General features: G+C 45.4%; 1 protein-coding gene and 1 non-coding gene across 2 annotated transcripts in view; both read right to left on the reverse strand.

The window, feature by feature from the left end:
• The window catches only part of GALNT10 (polypeptide N-acetylgalactosaminyltransferase 10), a 99849-nt gene that overhangs the window by 40477 nt on the left and 38739 nt on the right, over positions 1-20633 (reverse strand). The window contains exons 2-4 of the mRNA XM_068161809.1: positions 11401-11503; positions 9789-9927; positions 5489-5655 (exon numbers count right to left, since the gene is read on the reverse strand). Coding sequence (XP_068017910.1) covers positions 5489-5655; positions 9789-9927; positions 11401-11503 — 409 coding nt within the window. The remainder of the gene's footprint in view (positions 1-5488; positions 5656-9788; positions 9928-11400; positions 11504-20633) is intronic.
• Positions 5210-5291, reverse strand: TRNAL-AAG (transfer RNA leucine (anticodon AAG)). The gene has a single exon. It is a non-coding gene; the product is annotated as a tRNA-Leu (tRNA).

The raw sequence follows: 20633 nt of genomic DNA on the forward strand, positions 1-20633 counted from the left end.
TTAGCTGCTCTCATTAACTAGCAGGATGAGGCAAACACCACCAGGCAGGTTAATTCCTGCTCTCCAAGTCTGCTGAATGGGTGCCTCCCTTTTCAATGTAATCTATATTCTTCTGCACATGAAATCCCTACAATTGTTTGGAAATGCTTAGAGTCAGAAGAAAGCTCTTACATTACAGACTTCTCAACTAAGCTTGTGGAGAAAAATATATAAATGATGGTAGCCTTATTTACTACACTGATGCAAGACACTACTGTCAGAGAGAAGAAAATAGCCCAACAGTATTCACTCTTTTGTGCCCAAAACCACATGCTGGAAAACAGCTTCTCTTAAGTTAACTCAACGTAAAAGGGAATCACCACACAGAAAGATTCAAGTGTCAGAGCTGGAGGTGACCCTGCAGACCCGAGTATCATAGAATCATAGAACTGTTAGGATTGGAAGGGACCTCAAGGATCATTTAGTTCCAACCCCCCTGCCATGGGCAGGGACACCTCACACTACAGCAGGTTGCTCAGAGCCACATCCAGCCTGGCTTTAAAAACCTCCAGGGATGAGGCTTCTACCACCTCCCTGGGCAACCTGTGCCAGTGTCTCACCACCCTCATGGGGAAGAACTTCTTCCTAACATCCAATCTGAATCCACCCATTTCTATTTTTGTTCCATTCCTCCTAGTCCTATCACTCCCTGACACCCTAAAAAGTCTCTCACTAGCTTTCTTGTAGCCCCCTTCAGATACCAGAAGGTCACGATAAGGTCTCCTTGGAGCCTTCTCTTCTCCAGACTGAACAGCCCCAACTCCCTCAGTCTGTCCTCATAGCAGAGGTGCTCCAGCCCTCTAATCATCCTCATGGCCCTTCTCTGGACACGTTCCAGCACATCTAGATCCCTCCTGTGCTGCACCAAAAGGCAGCCTCACCCCAGAGCACTGGGGCCGATGTGGAATCCTGCACTAAACTTGTTTGAAGTAAGTAAGGCTCGATTTGATCATTTGCATTATACTGCAGGCATCCAACAAAAAAAAACCACCAACCCCAAAACAAACAAACAAAAAAAATCCAGACAGCAATCTGTTCCAGCATGTTTTGATGTTTCAAATATAAAAGAAAGGAAACATTTCAAAAGCAGGGCTCGTAAAGCTTTTGCTGCTCTCTGGTACGATTTGCTGTCATCAGGACAGCCTTTTTTGGTTGAAAAATGTTTATTGCTAAAGGTCACTGAATTGTCTCTCTCAAACAAATTAAGAAATAAATGGCTGTTGACACTTCCAGATGATGATTCATCTGTTCAAGAGCTCCAGTAATGCAAAGCCACATAGCTGCCTCTCAGGTATGCTGCAGACCACAGCAGCCACCAACTAGCCCAGAAATCTGTCTTCACTCTCCTATTACTCTGTTAGCCAACTTCTCAACCCTTTTCATTGTCATGCCAAAGCACCCTTACTCTCAAGCTTAAAAACAGATGAAAAACGTATGAAAGTAACATCTGTCAGGAGAAAGTGATGTATGCAGCAGCCAGGTTTCCATACTTACTGTTTCTATTATTAGCAATGTCCTCTTCCTGTGAAGCAAAGATTCACCGTGTATGAGACACAGGGATGAAAGTGGCTGATGGATTCCCTACAGAAACCAGTGTAGAATGAGAGAACAATGCTAACAAAACCTCAAGTGCAGCTCAGCAAAGCCCAGTGTGTTTAACCCCAGCACGTGTCAGTACACAACAAACACCAGCAAGAGGGATATAGTCTCCAAGATCCTGAAGGTTAGCATCTTTAAAGAGTTATTAAAGTGCTAGAGGTCTGTTTAAACAACCCTCAAGTGAAAGGCCATCATGAGGTACAGACAACCCTCAAGTGAAAGGCCATCGGCCTTTGACTGCATGTACAGCAGAATACAGCAGAACACATCTGATATTTTAGCTTGGCAGGAAAACCTCTGGATAAAAACAATAATGGATTTTTATTGAGCAATTATCCTTCTCATCTTTTGCTTTTCACTAGAGTTTATGATGACTGTTTACTGATCTCTTTGGGGAAGAAGCTGACATTTACTGTTCATATTATGCCTCTCTGCTCTCAGATGTGACCTCTACTATCAATAGATTCAGCAGAAACTCTGTAACTTTAGAAGGAAGGGTGCTGTTACAAATTTGTGGGCCAGCATTTGAAACAGAAGCACAGTGTTCCACCTTGCAGACAATGCAGAGGACCAATCATTTATGAGTTTCAAAGGAAAGAAAGAAAACCTCTCCTCATTCTTCTTACTGCTCACCAGTTCTGAGCCACAGACACATCTGCTCAATTTAATAATGAGAAACAATAACCAGAGAAGGTATCCAACAATTCAAATCCAAGAGAGTGCCCTTTTCAAACCTACAATGTGGGAAGTTGTGTCCAAGTCTGGAGCCCCTGATACAAGAAGGACATGGACCTAATGGAGTGGGTCCAGAGGAGGGCTACAAAAATGCTCACAGGGTTGGAACACCTCTGCTAGGAAGACAGGCTGAGGGAGCTGGAGGTGTTCAGCCTGGAGAAGAGAAGGATCCAGGGAGACCTAATAATGACCTTCTAGTATCTGAAGGGGGCTACAAGAAGGAGGGAGAGAGACTGTTTAGAAAAGCCTGTAGTGATGAGAGGTAGTGGCTTCAAACTAGAGAAGAGCAGATTTAGATTGGATGTTAGGAAGAAGTTCTTTACCATGAGGGTAGTGGAGCACTGGAACAGGTTGCCCAGGAAAGTGGTTGGGGCCCCATCCTTGGAGATATTCAAGGTGAGGCTCAACAGAGTTCTGGGTAACCCTGGGATGTCCCTGCTTACTGGAGGGGTAGTTGGACTAGATGACCTTTGGAGGCCCCTTCCAACCCAGACCATTCTATGACTCTAAGTTAAATGATCAATTCTTGGGCATTGGGTTAAAGTGTTATCTGGTTTACCTTTTAAAGACATACAATGGATAGATTAAATCCAGAAATTTGTAACCAGCAGCCTTTCAAGTCAAGCTCCTCTGTTTAGGACTTAAAAGCCTCCTGAAGACTAAGGATCCATTTAAACCAAGGGAGGGATGCTGAAGCCAGTCCCAGCATGATTTAAGAATTAAGGAAGAGGTGCAGCATCCAGCAGGCAACGCTACAGTGCAGATACAGAACTGACAGCAGCAAAGGGAAAATGGTTCACCCCAACTACTAATTATCCCAACATGAACAAATCAACTGAGCCAAGAAGAAAACAATGGGTAAAAAAAAAAAAAGAGAAGGTTTCTATCAGCACTCTCTTTGCCTGTGTATTGTTCTCTTCCCTGGACATTTTGCTCACTGTCCACCACCAGTGGTCTTTTACATCCATCTATAAATAGATGCCGCACACAAGTTAATCTCAGCTACTTCTTACCACCTTTGTATGAAAGATGGATGGCTGATGGAGAAGAGCCTGCATCTTATCAGAGGCAGGTGGAACAGAGCAAGAGCAAGCTGGACGAACGGCACGTGCACAGCCTGACAAGGAGCAGGAAGGGGAGAGCCACGAGGGCTTTCTTTTGCCTGGTCAGGAGGGCACGTCTGGAGAAGGAGGAAAATAGGTCCACAGGAAACCAGATTTCATTAATTCCATTTCTCTCAAAAGAAACTTGTTTGCACAATTCAGCTGTGGTTACAGCATGAGCTTGTCTAATTTGCTTCTACACTGAGCAGCAATAAAGAGACCTTGTTAGAAGGGTGCTTTGGTTTTTGGGGTTTTTTTTTAATTCCCTCCCCAGCTTAGTCTGAAAATCCTCTAAAGAAATATTTATTTCATATAACATTGATTTGTTCAAGCCATCATGCCTTGCTTGCAAACTAACTAGAGACACACTACAGAACAAATACAATAGCTGTTGGGTAGGACTTAATTGAAAGTCAGCGTAGGTCAAAACACTAAAATACTCACCACTCTGTTTCTGAGCTCATCTTAGGAGGAGCTCAGAATTTTGGAGGTCTCTTCTGTACTATCTGTGTAGAGCTCTTTTCCCTCAGCTGAGTAATTTCAGCAGCAGGACTCTTGAGCCCTGTAGCTCATACAGCTAAAGAGTCTTAGCAATTTTAAAAGAGAAAATAGAGTTGCTAGATCTGATCATAACCACTCATGAAGTCATGCACTCTCTTCAACATAGGAGATCACCAGCTACTTCAGAGGACTTTCCATGAGGTCTTTCTAGCTATGCAATGTCTACATGATAGAGGCATTCATTCCTCCTTCACTCAATTGCTTTTTCCACCATAGCAAGGGTGAAAATTACATGACAAAGTCTAGCTGAATTTATATCACACAGCATTTAAATGGTTCAGAGAAAAAGATCCCTCGCTTTTCTGCTACAGAACAACTAAATTCAGCAACTATGTCTACGTGTTGCTGCTGCAATCACAAGTGGTTGTTTCATTGCGGTGCTGTGTTATGCCAGTGACTACATGTCTTTGCAGGTAGCACTTAAACCCTATCCAAACTGATTACTCCTGGCAATGCAGTTCAAAGCAAAGAGCATAGCTGCAAGCAAGTTGGCAAGGGAGGGCAGCCAAAGTTTTGAATGCTGCAGATTTACTTTTCAGTAGCACAAAACTCAGGAGAAAAGTCAGCCAAAATCACAAGCGATCTGAGGTGGAAACCTTTAATCAAGGCTTCTGTTACCATTTTGTGCATGTAGAAACTCAAAAAGCAGAATGTGATGAATGAGCTACTATTCCTTTATTTGTTTTGTGGGGTGTGTTCCAACCATCACATATTTAGCCCTGGGGTTAAGTGTTAAGGGTTACGCAGGCCCTTAGCAGAATATTAACACCAGCTTCCTTGTGTATTTACATTGTCCCCAAAGCAGGACAGTCCACGTCATCGGCAGCTGAACCAGCACAAACTGAATATGGAACATCAGGTTTTTGCTACACTGCTGGCTTGTTTGGCCTTTTTGGCCAAAAATTTACTCTCTCTGGAGCAATTAAAAGCCTGCTTGGATGCCACATTGTGCAACCTGCACTACGCAAACCTGCTGCGGAAGGGGAGTTCACAGATTCACAGATTGCATTGGGTTGGAAGTGATCCTCGAAGGTCATCTTGTCCAACCCACCTGCACTGAGCAGGGACACCTCCAGCTAGATCAGGCTTGCCCACAGCCGTATCAAGTCTGATCTTGAGTGTCTCCAGGGATGGGGCCTCAACCACAGCCCTGGGCACAAAAAACAGCCAGCTGGCAGCGGTGGGATTCGAACCCACGCCTCCGAAGAGACTGGAGCCTTAATCCAGCGCCTTAGACCGCTCGGCCACACTACCGCTGTTGGGTTGGTCTGGATGGCCTCCAGAGCTCCCTTCCAAACCTTCTCATTCTGTGAAGGTTCACTCCAGCTCTGCTGCTGGCAAGTAAAAAAACCTCAAGTCACTATGCACGTATTTGGAAGTTCTTTGATGCCTTAAGTTGGTAAGCACAGGAAAGTAAACGTGGTGGAGATGCTACAAATAAATTATCATACCTCTGTCACTGAAGTCATCCACCAGCACTATCTCTGCTACCAGCTCAGGTGGGGAGCGGTTCAGGACACTGTGCACCGTCCGGAGGAGCGAGGACCATCCTTCGTTGTGGAACGGAATTATCACGCTGGTGTTGGGAAGCTTCTCCAGGTACAGCTTATTTTTGCAGCTGGACATAGACAAAGGAAGTCAAAAGGTGGTGCCAAGAAACATCAGAGCTTCCATATCAATCACTGTCAAGTAACTGTATTCATTCTTTACTCCTCAAATTGATCCGAAGTACCTAAAAATCCCCCACAACCTGCAGGCTTGACCAAGTCAGCGCTGACCTCATCTAGTCTACCTGGCAAAAACAACTCAAACTTCCATGTGAAGTTAATGTGATGTCAATGGCCAGTGACAGCAACACAGGAAGTCAGATGGATTTATTAGGTGCTGAAGCTACTCTTAAAGGAAACTCCAGTTAAAGCTGAAGATACAGAAGTCTCTAAAACACCTGTTTTCCCTCTTCTTATACCACAGCAGTTACTAGGAAGAGGATTTTCTATGAAGCTGTTTGAGCAGTTGAATGCATCTCTCCTAGGCACAATCAGTACCTTGGTTTGCCTCCCTTATTCCCAGTTTTCAGAGAAGGAAATCACCCACACCACATGTATGTCACTCAATTTTTCATATTTTTTATTTCCTCCACATTTTGGGGAGGAAGTAAGGATTTTGTGTGACAGCACTTGACCTAAACGGTCCCAGAAGTTCAAGATGTTGTGAACAATACACAGAGGAGATGAAATAATTGCATGGTAAGAACTGCTCAATAAAGAAACCCACCTCTCAGTAATGGATCAACCTCCAACCTCTGCCAAAGGCTTCCTTTGTCATGCTGGACAATTACTTGAATCATACTTTCCTAAACAAGCACGCTTGTATTTCCCATTTTTCAACTGGTCTAGTTTGACCTCTGGGATCAGTTCTGCAGACAGAAGTGAAGATAGCTGGGCTTTGAACACGCAGCACTGAAGAACTTGGATAAAGCTGGAGAGTTAGGTCTGCAGAGACCCCATATGGATACCTCGAATTTGGGGGTATTTTGCCACAGCATTAATTTCCTTAATTTCTTGCCTTGTAGAGGTGTTTTCAAAGTAACTTCATGAAGAAAACTCAAACTGCAACAGTATGTGCAGTGCTTATTTTCCTGCAGGTGTGGCCCCAAGTGAAGTTTGAACCTTGTGAAACAGGCAACACCTAAAGCCACACAGCAAACAATGGCAGTAAAAAAATACCCTGTAGGTGTTCCCTAGGAGACAAAATCTTGTAGGGATCCTGGAACTCCACATGTCCAGCGCAAACCAGAGGTGGTTACACAAACAGGAGTTAGAATATATTAGTGACGCTGCCAGCAGGGCAGGCTGCCCTCTCTCCATGAAGAGAGGGAGGTCACATTCCACACCCTACTGTGCCACATCACCAGGACTGTCACACAGCCTGTGCCAGAGCTGATCTGCAGAGTCTCTCTTCCAGACACCAGCAAGGCTCTCAGTGTGTGCACAAGGCAGAGCATGCACGCAGACAGCAATTCCTTCCCTGTTCCCTGGAGGGGCTGATGGGAGCAAAACCTTCTCTGGCTGTGGCAGCTTTTTCCTGGTACCTTTCCCAGGAACTGGAGAAGGATGCACCAATGTTATAGGACCTCAATAAATCTGTGGTTACAGGAAGTTACTCTGGTGCCTGTGTGAAAGGACAGTAGCTTATTCTGGGTCTAATGAATTGTCTTGGGATGCTGCCAGGAGCCCGCAGGCTACGGCTGCAATGCACAGATGCAAGATACAGAATAAAGCTGCATGGACTGCTTTCATCCAGCTCTTGGCATTGCAATCTTGACCTTCTTCTGAGACAGCTACTAGCTACAATTCTGTTTCCAATATGAAACAAGAGCCCTCAAATCTCTTCTTACTCCTCTTAAACTAGAATTCACATTTTCTGACTAACTTTCGTAAGTGGGAAACTTTAGCTATTAAGTTTAACCATTAAACACGGAGAGAAATTGTTTCCCTGCAGCTACCACAACTACAATTGCTTTACAACACCTGCAAAATTAGTATTTAATATTAGAAACCCCAAAAGCACTTAAAGGGAATGTTAGCAGGGGAAGACATGACCGTTGAAGCAAACAATTTTATGTGTGCAGCAGGTAGATCCAGTACCGGCCCACCCCCAGCCCCTCAATCCCCACGGTTAACGCAAAGCAGAGGTGACATAATATTTGGTACATAAAGGTCCACATAAACCATCTCAGAAGTGAGCAAACACATTATCTGCTTCTTTGTTCTTCCCTACCCAGGCCAGCTTTGGAAAGGAATCCCAACTGTGGCCCCAAAGCTTAGGACAGGACAAATGTTGCCTTTTTCCCCTGTTCACCTTCTCCTTACTCTCCTCGCTGTCCACAGGCACACCTCCAAGCAGTCTCTATTATATCTTACTGTATGTAAAAGGCTATGAAAAGTAAATGCTCTGAACTACAGCTCCTTTTTTTCCCTAGAATGATCTTTATGAACTTCATGTCAGCCTAGATTTATTATAAATTGCCCTCATGAACCTCCCAAATAACACAAACTGCACCATTCCAAGGGTATCTTTTTAATGTGCAAAGGCAATGCACAACAGACCTTTTCAGCTGTGAATTCCTTTACTGCAAATCTCCATTACAGGTAACCCCACTCCCTGCCCAGCTAATCCTAGCATCCATTAGACACACCCTACTTATCCTCTCCTTGAGGCCTCCATAATTATAACTCACTGCAGTGGGGGAAAGGATGTGTCAAGCAACAAGCAAACCAGCTGCAGCAGCACGATTATTTACAGCTGAAGTTGTTGGTGACCCAGACACTTTGCTTACTAATTCTAGCTGGGGATTGGAGAGAGAATCTGTGCATTTTAAAGAACTCTAAGTAGGAGAACAGCAACTTTGGGAAACAAAGGGGAATGTGATGTAATATATTACATCCTCAGAGGAGGAAAAATACTGGCAGTGTGTGATGCTTAAATTCTCAGGGCCCATGGCAGCCCCTGTAAATGGAGGACAGGCATAATTTAGGGTAGAAAACTCAAACTGTATTTCTTGGGACTTGAGTATGGGCTGATCAACAAGCATCTTCAGTTACCTGATTTATCTCTCTGTTTAAACATTTCAGCTGCATGCCTAAAATATTTATGGAGCTATACTCACCACTCTTGGTTTATGAGTATATATTGAGAAAGGGTGTCAAGCTAGAGCATTTGATTAGTTTGCTGTGACAGCTGAAGAGGTAATCTCTCAAATATGCAGCGAGCAAATTATGAAACCTGACTTCTAGAAATTATATCTCATGAATAAAGCAAATCTTGAATTCAGATTCACTAAGCTGTGACAAAAACAGCTTTACACAAAACAAGCTTCCATTCAAACGCCTAACAATGCTTTCAGATTGAGAACGGCACAAAGCATTTCGAAGCCTCTCAGTGTTGTGCAAACAAGGGTTAAGTCCTAACTGAAGCACTTCTGCTAATGAAAAACTCTTTCTGGCTTGCACAAAATCCAGTTGACACCATCCTAAGGGAGCGACTAGGGAATGAAAAATAGATGAACTCAAAAGCCAGCCTTCAGTTGGAACTAGTTTCTACTCGTAAACCCTGATGAGGTTTTTATGAGGAAAGATGCCTTAGAAACTAATCCATAAATGAGACTGACTTCTGATAACACTCTTCATACATAACTGAGTGGAGCTACTCAGGTCTCATTCTGCTCCTGAGCATTTCATGGTCACTTCTAGCCAGTGGCCAACGTAAGAACTGGACAGATTGTTAAATGACAAATTCATCACCTGTCTATAACTAGGGCACTTGTCTACTGTATCAGACATTTACAACAGTTTCCACCACAGAAATAACTCCACCTTATTACTTGCTAAAAGCTGTTGGCTACAGCAGTGCACTCAGGAACTCAACTGTCATATTTAAGAGGCGAAGGAAGAAGCCACCTCTGAGATAAGTTCATGATCTTTTCTGCACAGGGCTGCAAGTTTTGGGTAATTTTAAGTCCTTTGGAATCAGAAGGGGATTTCCCCCTCCACACATTTGGTCTCCTCTATTTCCTGTTGCAATTACTATACACTGTCTTTTATGAGGAGACAGCAGAAGCCACCTGTGAAAGGATTTCATTTGATGAACAAAGGCACAAGAGCCCATCATAAAAAAGAGCACACTTCCTGCAGCTGTGCTAATTTGGGACTTGTAAACCTTCAGTGGAAGAAATGCAAACAATATACTTACTTTGGATGTCTGATGTCTGGAAGGGAACGATTCAGGGAAATTTTATCACTCACAAAGATATTAAAGCCATTTTCCCTGTATGCCTGGTCCACTCGCTCTGCATCAGTCATTGGGTAAGGTTTTCCCTGTTCTCCATTTCCTAGAGAAGGACAGAAAGTAAACATGCATCATTACTACTAATTGGTGCTTAACTGACCAGAAACGAATCTATATATCAAGAGAATAGCAGTCATCTTGCAGCCCTTGGAAAATTCCTTCATTAGTTTTGTGCTCTATGTCATATTTAGCACTGGGTCAACTGTGTCAACTTAACAGTTCTATGTGATAAGCAGTTTTGCTACAAACCACTCAGCTGTGCCAACCACAGGAGAGAAGTCAATCAGATCCTGGGCTGCATCAGGAGAAGTGTGGCTAGCAGGTCGAGGGAGGTGATCCTCCCCATCTACTCAGCTCTGGTGAGACCCCACCTGGAGTACTGCCTCCAGTTCTGGAGCCCCTATTACAAGAGGGATGTGGAGGTGCTGGAACGTGTCCAGAGAAGGGCCACAAGGATGATCAGAGGGCTGGAGCACCTCTCCTATGAGGACAGACTGAAGGAGTTGGGGCTGTTCAGTCTGCAGAAGAGAAGGCTCCGAGGTGACCTAATTGTGGCCTTCCAGTATCTGAAGGGGGCCTACAGGAAGGCTGGGGAAGGACTTCTCAGGATCTCAGGTAGTGATAGGACTAGGGGGAATGGAATGAAGCTGGAGGTGGGGAGATTCAGGCTAGATGTGAGGAGGAAGTTCTTCACCATGAGAGTGGCGAAACCCTGGAATGGGTTTGTCCAGGGAGGTGGTCGAGGCCCCGTCCCTGGAGGTGTTTAAGACCAGGCTGGATGAGGCTCTGGCCAGGCTGATCTAGTGTGGGGTGTCCCTGCCCATGGCAGGGGGGTTGGAACTAGATGATCCTTGTGGTCCCTTCCAACCCTGAATGATACTATGATAAGTCTTCCTTGAAACACCAGAAACAGACAAAGGGGCTATGGCAGTGCTGTGGAAGATCTATAGAATGTTTTCTGTTTCACTGCAGGAAGAATACATATGGTTTGAACACCTCATCAGTGTTGCTTTTTTCAGCACAGATGGATATGTATATTTAACAACCTGAGCTCCTGCACAGAGCAGGCAGAGCCCTCACAGACACACCAGTGCAAAGCTGTGACGCTCAAACTGGGCCCTTGTTATGCGACGCACGACACAACCCAGGACTATGAAATAATGCATGAATGGTAGCATCCAGAACGTTTTTCTTAGCCCTCTTCTTTCCTTCTGCATCTCCCAGTTTGGAGAAAGGTACAGGCACACATTTTTATTTATTTTTTTTTTGGTAAGTGAAAAAAATCAAATCAAATCAATACTGCATCTACCTTAAAAATCCCAAGATGATAACTTTCATCTCAAAGTGGTTATTGTGGAGTTGAGGGGAGAAGATTTGTTAACAGGATTAACACACAATAGCTGTCGCACAATGCCAAGAACATCATCTTAACCTTGAAGGTGGAAATTCTGTTCAGCTCACCAAATAAAACCAAACTAAAAGCCAATTCAAACATGTCTGCAGCAATCTCACATACCTACACGCTCAGAGTCCCTCCGTATAGCTTCTTTGTTGTGCCAGTCCTTCTTCCTTTGTCCGTCGCCCAAGTAGGGCTCTTTCTTTTGCCTCACATACGATGCCTTTTAAATAAAGGATTGGATATATTAAATATACAGCATGCAAAACGTTTCCTTAACAGTTTCCCCTTCTTGTAAGAGGCAATTAAACATCTTCCTTAAGAAAAGGCTATCACAAGCAAATAGTTTTTAGCATGAAAGGGGTGGCAAATTTTGCTTGCCTTGGAACAGTGCTTTCCATCATTTTCCAGCAGTCCTGGCTCACTGGAGATGTCCCAGAGGACCGGAAGCTGGCCAACGTGGTGCCCATCCACAAGAAGGGCCGGTTGGATGAGCCAGGGAATTACCGGCCTGTCAGCCTGACCTCAGTGCCAGGCAAGATCATGGAACAGGTCATCCTGAGTGCAATCACACAGCACTTAGAGGATGGCCAAGGGATCAGGCCCAGCCAGCATGGATTTAGGAAGGGCAGGTCCTGCCTGACCAACCTGATCTCCTTCTACGATCAGGTGACTGCCTGGTGAATGTGGGGAGGCCTGTGGATGTAGTCTACCTGGACCTCAGCAAGGCCTTAGACACTGTCCCCCATAGCAAACTCCTGGCCAAGCTGTCAGCCCATGGCTTGGACGGGAGCACACTGCGATGGGTTAGGAACTGGCTGGATGGCCGAGCCCAGAGAGTGGTGGTGAATGGTGCCACAGCCAGCTGGCAGCCAGTCACTAGTGGAGTCCCCCAGGGATCAGTGCTGGGCCCTGTGCTCTTTAACATCTTTATTGATGATCTGGATGAGGGCATTGAGTCTATCATCAGTAAATTTGCTGACGACACCAAGCTGGGGGCAAGAGTTGATCTGCTGGAGGGTAGAGAGGCTCTGCAGAGGGACCTCGACAGGCTGGACAGATGGGCAGAGTCCAAGGGCAGGAGATTGAACACATCCAAGTGCCAGGTTCTGCACATCGGCCACAACAACCCCATGCAGTGCTACAGGCTGGGGTCAGAGTGGCTGGAGAGCAGCCAGGCAGAGAGGGACCTGGGGGTGCTGGTCGATGGTAGGCTGAACATGAGCCTGCAGTGTGCCCAGGCAGCCAGGAAGGCCAATGGCATCCTGGCCTGCATCAAGAACAGTGTGGCCAGCAGGAGCAGGGAGGTCATTCTGCCCCTGTACACTGCACTGGTTAGGCCACACCTCGAGTACTGTGTCCAATTCTGGGCCCCTCAGTTTAGGAAGGAGGTTAACTTGCTAGAGCATGTCCAGAGAAGGGCCACAAAATTGGTGAGGGGCTTGGAACACAATCCCTATGAGGAAAGGCTGAGGGAGCTGGGGCTGCTTAGCCTGGAGAAGAGGAGACTCAGGGGTGACCTTCTTGCTGTCTACAACTACCTGAAGGGGGGTTGTAGACAGGCAGAGGTTGGTCTCTTCTCCCAGGCAGCCAACACCAGAAAAAGAGGACAAAGTCTCAGGCTGCGCCAGGGGAGGTTTAGGCTGGAGGTTAGGAGGAAGTTCTATACAGAGAAAGTGATTGCCCATTGGAATGGGCTGCCCGGGGAGGTGGTGGAATCACCATCACTGGAGGTGTTCAGGAGGAGACTTGACAGGGTGCTTGGTGCCATGGGTTAGTTGGTTGGGTGGTGTTGGATGATAGGTTGGAGGCGATGATCTTGAAGGTCTCTTCCAACCTGGTTAATGCTAATTCTAATCAATAGCTGTTAAGTGATGGTGGCTTTTTTTTTTTTCTTTCAGGGCACCATCATGTATGCAGACCAGTCTTTTTAATCAGAGAATCTATTCAAATTTCCCATTTTCATTTTGAAAACATCCAATACATCCTATTTAATGAACAAAAAAGCTGTAACGGGAGATCTACGGCGGGATCGTTATTAAGGAGCACGATACCACACCTGAATAAAATCTAAATAAGATTTAAAAGGTCATTTATTAAGTCTCTTGCTGTTCAACCTAAAAGCAAATTTTACACGAGGCATGAGCCTGCATTGGACCCAATTAGAGCTCCTCTCCTCATGATGTTGGTCCTGAAGTTCAAAAGTCGAGGGTGCTTTGGAAACAAGCTAGCAAAAGGCAGATGGAGTAAATTCAGGATCAAAGAGACTACGGTGTGGGGAAATAAAACCATGATGCATCTCAAATACTGGCATCCCCCAAAAATCCATGTAAGTAGGTTTTAGGGTGAAGAAAAGAACATCATCTGTAGGAATGAGTTTTCAATTAGATTGTAATACGCTGGTAGAATATAAATGCAAACCATTTTTACCATCATTACTGCAAGAGCACTTAAACAGAGAGCTCTGTTAATTTCTCATGACCTGCAGAGCTAAATCCACAGGCTAGAACTTCCTAGAAAGAAAAGAACCTTCCCTCCTCGGAGAGAAAGAGGTTTAAGTTCTCACTAATGGGTCAATTAAACCAAACAACCACCCAAAAGCAACAGTTGGCATGGTAACCTTGCAGGGTTATCAGGCATCTTTGCCATCTGGGACACAGATGTCGTTTACCTGACTAGTTGAATTACAAACTCCTCATTTTCATGCCTAGATTTGTTGTGGGAAAACAGGGCATTTGGACATTTTACTTATTCCAAGGCAGCAGACTTCAGCCTGATGCAGTTCACTTCACTGCAGTCTGACAGATGAAGCTCTGGTGAAGGATTTGCAGATAATCCCCACTGAATCACCCCTCCTCTACAGCAGTCAGCAGGAAGGGAGTCCATCAGTGAAGACAGGTTTCAACTAAGATGTCCAGGGCAGGCACATGCTCTGTTATGGGTGGTAGCCCTTAGCAAAGGAACTGTACGGAAACCTTGGGCTGTGCCAGTTGGATTACCATGCCAAAGGGTAATGATAAACCAGTGGTCTAAAAGAAAGGGAGCTTGATCTGATTAAAAGCTGGCTGGTAAACTGTTACAAGGGTTCCCCACCCAACCCCCCCACATAAGTGATTTTAAATCAATCTCGATCCTTCCACAGCTCATGGAAGGATTTACGCTCAGCTTCTTGACATTTTGCAGATGGAAACGTACTTGGCAGAAGCCAAGTTTCATCCATGAAACCAGATACTCAGTTACACATTTCAATTAACTGACACCAGTATGTGGAGCATCCCCCATCCCACTCCCTGCAGCTCAGTTTTATTTTCACTGAAGGAGAGCTGATGGGCACACAGAATGGACAAGAAGTCGCTTAGAAAGCTAGTTCATAACATGGACAAGTATGAAGGAACTCCCACTTGTGCCAGCTGGAGCTAACAAGGATATTCTCTGACAAATACTTATGATGCAGGAAGAATGAGGGCAAGAAATTCTCAAGGCAGCATAAGAAGAGCAGGACCACACTATGGGATGCAATTAACAGTGGTGGAAACCAGACAGACAGGTAGGTTAGCAGGCAAGGACAGCTACAGCAAGAAGCAACGTGACCAGTAGGGCCCTATTTAGATAGTATATTTGATTTATTTCATTTGATCCATGACTCCTTAATTGTCTTCATCTTCATTATTTGTTATTTTTCACTCTGAAGAAGCTCTATGAATTGAAAGCAGGAACTCCTTTTTAAGTTGTGAATTACTGTTGCTTCAGCACACGAACTCTACTCTTCTAAATCCTTACTTCTGTTCAAATACAGAAACTGGCAGTCCTCCCTGAATTTCACTCTGCACCCATCAGGACATAAAATGGAGATCAGCAGCAATCCAATGCCTTCAGTTCACCTCTGACTGCACATGTTGAAGGCCTATACATTTGTTGAGGGAAAGAGGTTTTACAAGAGGCACTGCAAAAGCCTCACCAATTCCCATGGCGCAGAAGATGGTTAAGTGCAGCTCCAGAGCAGCAGAGCTGTGGTGATGAACCACTCTCCCCTTATCTGGAAAGGCTTCTGACCACTCCTGAACTCACCAGATATCAGTATCAAACTAAATTGCTTAACCTGCCTTGTGGGTTTCTAGCCACCCCATTAAACATCACTGTTCTCATGTGAATTCCTACTTGCTGATAATGAAAAAGGTACTTTTCGGTGTCAAGATGAATGTGTGAGCCAAGCACAAGATGTGTAAGAGAGCACTGGGAGGGCAAACTGATAACAGCACCTATAGGGAAAAACTAAGCATGAAGCTAGTCCCTGGGTCAATGTGAGGCTGGTGTCAGCAAGGCAACTGCAGAACACATGCCAGCAGCAGCAGCCAGAAACCTCATGGTTTGCTAAACCACAGGAGGCTGCCACTGGTTTTACATGTTGGGTGCAAGCAGAGGTGGTCTGAGATGTTTCCTCAGGATGTGGTGAGCCAGGCATGGCATAGGTAAGGGGCAAGCAACCCCACCTTCAGCATCTATCCATGGCTTTGTCTGGCCTCACTTTCACATGAATCATTTATGCAGACTCTACCTGACTTTTGCTATTTGTGCCAGCTGATGTGAGCAGCTCTGGATGACAACTGTGTGACAGAAACAGAAGAAGTGGCAGCTCGGATGTTTTTGGTGTAAAATGGCTCAAATTTTCCACATCCTGAACCAGCCATCCTGAGCTTCTGCAACAGTCCAGTATGTCTACTTCCCTGGCCACCACAGGGGCTTCCAATTTTCCAAGTGTGTCACCCCTCTGGTCACCCCCACTAAACAATCCACAGAGCACACTACAGTTCTGGGAGATTTCTGCCTCTGTTTTGCAGATCTCTGCTTAGGCAGGACTGCTCATTGGCCAGTTTCCTCTCCAGGACACTCCTCTGCCAGGAAAAGTCCTGGAAAGCTCTCCTAGACCAAAGGCCCTCCTTGCCAGGAGAGATTTGCCAAATTTCTGAGGGCTGGGCTTGTGCACAAGTGTCATACTGGGCACAGGAACAATTGGCAAGTCTGAAACCTCAATATTTTAAGTCTCTTTTGTCTCTTGTTTATAGCACTCTGGACTGAATGAGCACACCAGGAGAATGGTTCACAATGCCAACATCTCTGTTGCCATTTGCAGTGATTTGACACATGCAAACCTCCTACCAGCAGTTCCCCCCACCCACTGTTAAATAGGAGAGTGATTGTTTAGGGACTAGGTCTAGAAGGAGAAGCACACAGCGTAACTCTGAGCCTCACAACACCCTCTGTGCATGAGGTAACCCAGTACTCCATGCCAAGGCCCTGTGAAGTGACCAGAGAAATCAGGCACCCTGGAGAAAGGAAAAACAAGAAAGACCCACCAGCAAAACAACATCCAAGTTGAGGGCACAGGGAAGAGTGTTTTAAAATCCTGCCTCTTCTTCTTGGGACTCTAACAACAAAATAAAATTGCAGAAGCATCCCCCTTCCCTCTGAACTCTAGCCTGAAAGTGTCCCTTAGAAGATACCTGTGCACTGCTGCAGGTAGCTGTGTGGATTGCTCTCCCTTCCTAATGCACTAATGAGAGGGATCAGGAACTGCCTTCCACAACAGCTCTCAGGAGATGGGAGACAAGTTCCAAGTGTACCCCAAAGGACTCACAAACATCTCCAGCACGCTCCAGGGGGAAAGCACACCACTGGGCTATCAGCTGTTTCAGGAGGGACATTTCATGACATCACAAAGCTTTACCACCAATGCAGCCAAACACTCATCAGGCCAAAGAGTGACCTAAAAGCCATTAAAAAGCAGTTCCAGCCATCGTGGCTCAGGGTGAGCAGCCCTAGGCTCTAGGCTAGAGCTTCCCTTGTGTTGGTGCACTTAATATGGGACAATGTGAACATGGAAGTAAGTTTTCTGCACAGCTTCAAGGCATTCTTTCAGAGAGGTCATCAAGGTGTATTACAATACACTCAGAGCAAGCAACAACCTGACACAAGCAATTTAAGCACTGCAACAGCAAGTGCAAGCAGGCAGCAGCACACCAGCCTCCTGCACTGCTGAGGAAAAGAAGAAATCCCAGACACTGCCACTGCAGTAGGTACAGAACCTGACCGAGCAGGTGGACAGCAGAAAATCTAGCAGATACATGTATTATTTCTCTCAGACCCAAATAAGTGTATGCCCACAAGCATCTCTGAGGCTGGCTAAGCTAAACCCTGCCAAGGTCACCTATGTCAAGAGAAAAACTTCAGTAATTTGTAGATTTTGAACTAAACAAGAAGGGAAACTATGAAGTACATGCATCAGTTATTCAGACCTTCCTGAAGTGTAGTGTTGGACTTCGGAGGCACATGGAACAAGAGTTATTGATCCTTAAGTCCTGAGGAACTGGCTCCATATAGGTCTCAGTCTTGGAGACATACAAGGACTGATTTATTCATGTCAACACCAGCAAATGAAGCTGGAGGTGGGGAGATGGAATGAAGCTGGAGGTGGGGAGATGGAATGAAGCTGGAGGTGGGGAGATGGAATGAAGCTGGAGGTGGGGAAATTCAGGCCGGATGTATGGAGGAAGTTCTTCCCCATGAGAGTGGTGAAGCCCTGGAATGGGTTGTCCAGGGAGGTGGTTGGGGCCCTGTCCCTGGAGGTGTTTAAGACCAGGCTGGAGGAGGCTCTGGCCAGCCTGATCTAGTGTGAGGTGTCCCTGCCCATGGCAGGGGGGTTGAAACTAGATGATCCTTGTGGTCCCTTCCAACCCTGACTGATACTATGACTGAAAGTAAAATGAGGACTGGGTAGGGTGACTCATTACCAGCTCCTCTGCCTGCAGTGCTCCTGATGTTACTGCACTGCATGATTAAAACCAAACAAGAGTCACACAAGAAAAACACAACATTAATCTCTGTGGGAAGGACATACCACCTAAGTGGCTTTTAAAATCTCAAAGGGTAGACATAGCTGAAGATGGTCACGACAGACATGCTGCACTCCGGAGCTTTTCTGGTCTTGGGCAAAGAAGATACCGTTAGTCAATTCAATTCAGAAATGCTCCATTAAATTTAATTCAGCTTGAGTAAATGTTAAGAGGTCAGAATATTTCTAACTGCATCCCCTGCAAGCAAACACAGAATATTTCTATTGGTTTTGCAGGTCACTATTGGAAGAGTGGATCTGAAAAGTCTGCTGTGAGTCACTGACAAGTTCTGTCAACAAGGTCTGAGCATTAATTCGGAAGCAACTTCCAGGGATAGAAAACGACTATCAGTGCCTTTGCTTCAGTGACCTTGCCAGCACCCACCATTCACACAGCCCTGAAGGGGAAGGTGTGGCTGCAGCAAGCTGATCAGCGTCGCATTTCTTGTTAAGAATCACAGTTTCAAGATCAACTTAATTTCAGCAGGCTACCGAAAAACAAGCCAGTGTGAAAGCTAAAACATCGCCTTCCCCCCTCCTCAACTGCAATTTTTATGCTCATGTCATCACTATTAGTAAAGCAGTGCATAAAGTTGTGGGCACCATGCCATCCTGGGCAGAGGGAAGATGTGCTAATCCACGCCCAAAGCCGTTCTCCCTGGGAAAACAGGCAGGTTGCTGACACTGGTGTTATCTTGGAAGCTCCCCCTTTCCCTTCCCCCCACCCCCCACCCCACTTCTTTTTCTCTTTGTCAGAGATGTCTGAGCTCTAGAAATCCAGACACAGCACATAGGGACCAGAGTGTTGCTTTTTTTAGTGGTTTCCTTCAGGGATGCTGCATGGGATTTGACTCAATTATGCAAATTACATAACTTGATGATATCCCTTCAACAGACGCTCTAGACTGTGAGATCTCAGCAATCTGCAAAACACAGCAACTTTCCCAGGACTGACTCGAGCTTCAACTATTAAACAAGCATCTCATTTGCAGGAAGCTTTGTCTTGTGCCTAATGCCGAATTTTACCTCAATTTCCACTCTTACTTTAATTCCTCATTAATTCTAAGTGCATAGGAGGTGTCGTGTCCAAACTCCACCAGCACATCCCCCCCCAGCTCATCTGCATTTCAGCTGTGGAAAACAGTGACCACTGTTTGAACATGGCAGTCACCAGTGCTGCACGGTTAGCATGACAGACGTGGATTTCTGCCCACAAAACAGGTCAGCAGAGCTTTATAGCCTTTGCAGCTCTCTGCTTTGCATTGCCTTGGCTTCTCATTTTGCAAAAAAACCAACCCCAAAAGCTCTTAGTTTTTGAAGGGATCAGCTGTAAACTGCCACACAAAAAGCAGATTTCCAAGCATGAAGGGTTCATTATGATCCTCTAGCCAAGCTATGTAAGTGCACAAGCCACCAAATTTTATCCATTAACTCCCACAGCAAGCCCCTAAGTTGTATTTCAGCTCAAGCACATCTTCTTTTCCTTAAGCGCTGGAAGTTGTTTACCACTAAGGAGTGATTACTTCTCCAGCAATATCTTAAACTAATCTCCTGCCTGTTTCCATCCTTTGCTTTCTCAAAAAAAAAAAAAGAAACCCAACTGAAAATGAATTAAAGTAGAAAGGCATATTAAGCAATACACTGCAAATGGATTTAGACAGATTGCTGCAAATAAGCCCCTTCTGTTGTCTACCAGGCTGCTGCCTAACGCGCCGCCAGAGCAATTGATCAGCCTTCAAACGCCAAATGCACAAAAATGGCACTTTAATTTTTTGTTTAATCACTGTTTAATGGGACTGTCTCCAGCCAGAAGAGGAGAAGGGTGGAGGGAGGTGTAAGCCAAGAGCTTTCTCCACACGAGGAAAAAAGAAGATTTGCTGAAGTGCAGACAGCGCAGCGCGGATCTCAAAGCCTGTTCAAACAGCTGTTTTGCTGATTTATTGTCTTCTTTAAACCAGGGAGCTGTGATCAGACCCAAGAAGCAGCTGTTCCATTGCAGGTCTCTCTGTTTATCCCAACACCACAGCAAGTGTGCCTTGCATTTATATCCTACAACAGGATGCCAAAGATGACAAAACAACCCGGAAGAACAACTGGGAAAGGGAGAGCAAATAGAAACCATTCCTCTACTAAAGGAAGCTGCAGTCTGAGGTGGACTCAGTGGAAGACTCAAGAGCATGCATTTTGGGTGTAACCCCCATTATCATCATCCATGCCACGGCAAAGCAGAGATAAGAAACACCTATAGGCAGATTGTCTCCAGTCTTCCAAAACCCAGAGCACCCAAGGGGATTCAGAGGGCAGGAAACAGGAGAGAAGCCAGGTCTGGCAGATAACAGGAAGAATCCTCCCTTCTCACTGCAGTGAGAAGCTGAGGTTTTAATGACTATGAGACCATCCACACAAAATGCAGGTAACCCTTTCACTAACACAGAGATATCAAGTCTTATTGCACCATGAAGAA

This window comes from Melanerpes formicivorus, unplaced genomic scaffold, assembly GCF_026170545.1.
Source record: "Melanerpes formicivorus ecotype bairdi unplaced genomic scaffold, bMelFor1.0.p_v2 SCAF_2, whole genome shotgun sequence".
Classification (NCBI taxonomy): domain Eukaryota; kingdom Metazoa; phylum Chordata; class Aves; order Piciformes; family Picidae; genus Melanerpes; species Melanerpes formicivorus.